The 2,500-nt window shown below is 47.5% G+C and overlaps 1 protein-coding gene across 2 annotated transcripts in view; it reads right to left on the bottom strand.

The window, feature by feature from the left end:
• Window positions 1-1,064: 1,064 nt before the first annotated feature.
• mad1l1 (mitotic arrest deficient 1 like 1) overlaps window positions 1,065-2,500 on the bottom strand; it is a 33,038-nt gene continuing 31,602 nt past the window's right edge. For both annotated transcript variants that reach the window (XM_017458183.3, XM_053676300.1), the window contains one exon: window positions 1,065-1,585. In XM_017458183.3, the coding sequence (XP_017313672.3) occupies window positions 1,424-1,585 (162 nt within the window). In that variant the 3' untranslated portion in view covers window positions 1,065-1,423. The remainder of the gene's footprint in view (window positions 1,586-2,500) is intronic.

The following is a 2,500-nucleotide window of genomic DNA, read 5'->3' as shown; positions in this document are numbered from 1 at the left end:
AAACCGTGCCGACGTTCCAGAGCGGGAAACCGGTCTGTACAGCAGATGGAGTTTGGTCGGGATTAATAAGATCTCCAGCTCTGACAGTCCAGGGAGTGAAACAGAACGCTCGTGTGTTCTGCTTTAATCCAAACACACAACAGACAGGTGATTTTTATCCGTTTCCGGGATCGTGATTCATTAGCCTTAAGGCAATTCTAAGAGCTCTGCTCAGTAATGTAAATGAGAGTTAGTGAATAAACTGCAGATCAATTCTGATCCCAGCGTCACATGTCTCCTTTACTGTAAACGCTTTCTTGTGTTTTTTTCCTCCACACACTGGAATGTCCTCTGACGAGAAAACGCAGAGTGTTTGTGTAAACGCGTAAACATCACAGAGTCCGTTCTTCTAGCGGGATTCTTTCAAGGCCAGCTCTATTCGCATCCTCATACCGAGTCCGTTTCTCCATGTGGGAATCTCCCCATCGTACCAGTTCCACGTTCACCGGAGGGAAAGCTGCTAAACGAGCCTTTAGAGGCACGAAGCCTCGACTCGACTGAACCGGAGAGTAAAGGAGCGAGACTCGGAGAGTCCCACACACTGACGCAACCTCCTCTTCACGACAGCAAGAAGTGGTGGACAAATACTCTTTCTGTTTCTAGTTTAACAGTTTCTCAAACACACACACACACACACACACACACACACACACACACACACACACACGATGTGGAATCTGTTCCATGAATTGAACCGAGTCATTCTGCTGGACAAGAATGTTCGGTATGACGTGGATTCTCCTCGAGTGTTTCATCTCCGTATCTGAGATGGTTTGCTTTAGGAAGGTGTGAGAAGGCGTCTGATTGAGAAGGCGTGTGATTGAGAAGGCGTCTGATTGAGAAGGCGTCTGATTGAGAAGGCGTCTGATCCAACTCGATTCACGTTTAATCCACAAACAGACGTGAAATAACACACAGTTTTATTGAACTATTTCTTTATTATTTACTTTTTAATGTATGATGCGGCGTTACTGGACATTCTCCCAAAGCTCACACAGCGACCGGAGAGGAAGTACACCCAGACAAACCGTTCGAATGATTCTTTATTTAGGAAAGTAAATAAAAAAAAAAAACCCGCTCATATCCGTTACGTTTTTCTACAGCGCCGGACGAATCGGACAGCGACGCCATGACGACCTTTTAAGAATCCGATGAAGCGAGCGAAACGACTGGCGCAGTCGTCTCGTCTGCGTCTGCGTTAAAGTACTTGACTGCATTACGCTAAACTCCACTCTTTTTTCTTTAAGACTACGATCGAGGTCCACGATCACATTCCGTACACCGAAACATCTTTTAAAAGCTTTTTTTTTTTTTTAAACAGTCCGTTTCTGCGTATCATCACATCTCTAGAAGAAGAAGAAAACTAAGATTTCCGATCGCGGTGTTAAACGACGGTTTGCCGGCTGAACAGGTCGAGCGTCACGGCGCTGAGGAACACCGGGATGCTCTTCTGGTGGAAGAGATGCAGATCCACCAACTCGGTCAACGTACGAGAGAAATCCGTCTCCAGCAGCTGCATGCTTCCACTTCCGACCGCTCCGCTGGCCTGGAGAAAGGAAAGAAGAACAAGAACAATCACAAATCTGATGACTTCAGCGTGCTCGGGGCTTCATCCACGAACACAAACACATCTGCACTCCACGTGTTGAACGAAAGAACCGGAAGAGCCGCTTCATCTTCTCGACGCGTCGTGTCGTGTCGTGGTGTTCGAGGCCGTGCGGATTTGTTTCCCTCTTCCTCCTAAATCACACTCGAGAAAGGTCAAACGGATGATTTTTCCGTTCTCAGAGTGGGGTTTATTCAAATCCTGACCTTATCAGTGTTTGTTTGCATATTCAGCACCTTACAAACGTGTAGCGAGACTTCGTACTTGACCTTTTCGTCGACGACGTTTTTTCCTTCTTCTTCTTGGGACGCTCAAACCCACCCAGAAAAGCGCGCAGGGGCGACGAGACCAGCGCGCCCCGGTTATCAATCTCATAGTTCGGCTTTCGTGGCTAAGAGTTCGCCGCAGTGCGTGTTCGTCGTGGTGCATTTACGGTTTGCCCCGCCCACAAAACTGACAAAATGGGGTAAAGAATGAAAGTACAAAACCTCCCAACGATGGCAGGGTGCCATTACTTTCACTCTGGTCATCTTATTCATGTTCGATTTGTTTTGGAATCCTGTTCTTTCAGGTCATTAATTCTGTGTGAGGCAGCGGAGTGGAACTGCTGTGTAACTGAAAGAAATGCTCTTAAAGTGACGGCGTGATCACCCTCACACCCGTAACCCTGTCGGCTCCAGGGGGCGCTGTATCACGGCTGTCCCTGACTTACTAACAGGTTGGATACACGAAGAACATACAGTGGGTGCACAGACACACTTCACACAATACTAACTGATTCTCGATCTGATGTAAAGTTAAGTGACGTGTGATACGTGTCTGGAACGGAGCAGTAAAGCCCCTCGTGACGATCGC

This window comes from Ictalurus punctatus, chromosome 26 (assembly GCF_001660625.3).
Source record: "Ictalurus punctatus breed USDA103 chromosome 26, Coco_2.0, whole genome shotgun sequence".
NCBI classification, from domain to species: domain Eukaryota; kingdom Metazoa; phylum Chordata; class Actinopteri; order Siluriformes; family Ictaluridae; genus Ictalurus; species Ictalurus punctatus.
The sequence above is the reverse complement of the archived record's forward strand: the minus strand, read 5'-3'. Positions and strand labels throughout refer to the sequence as shown.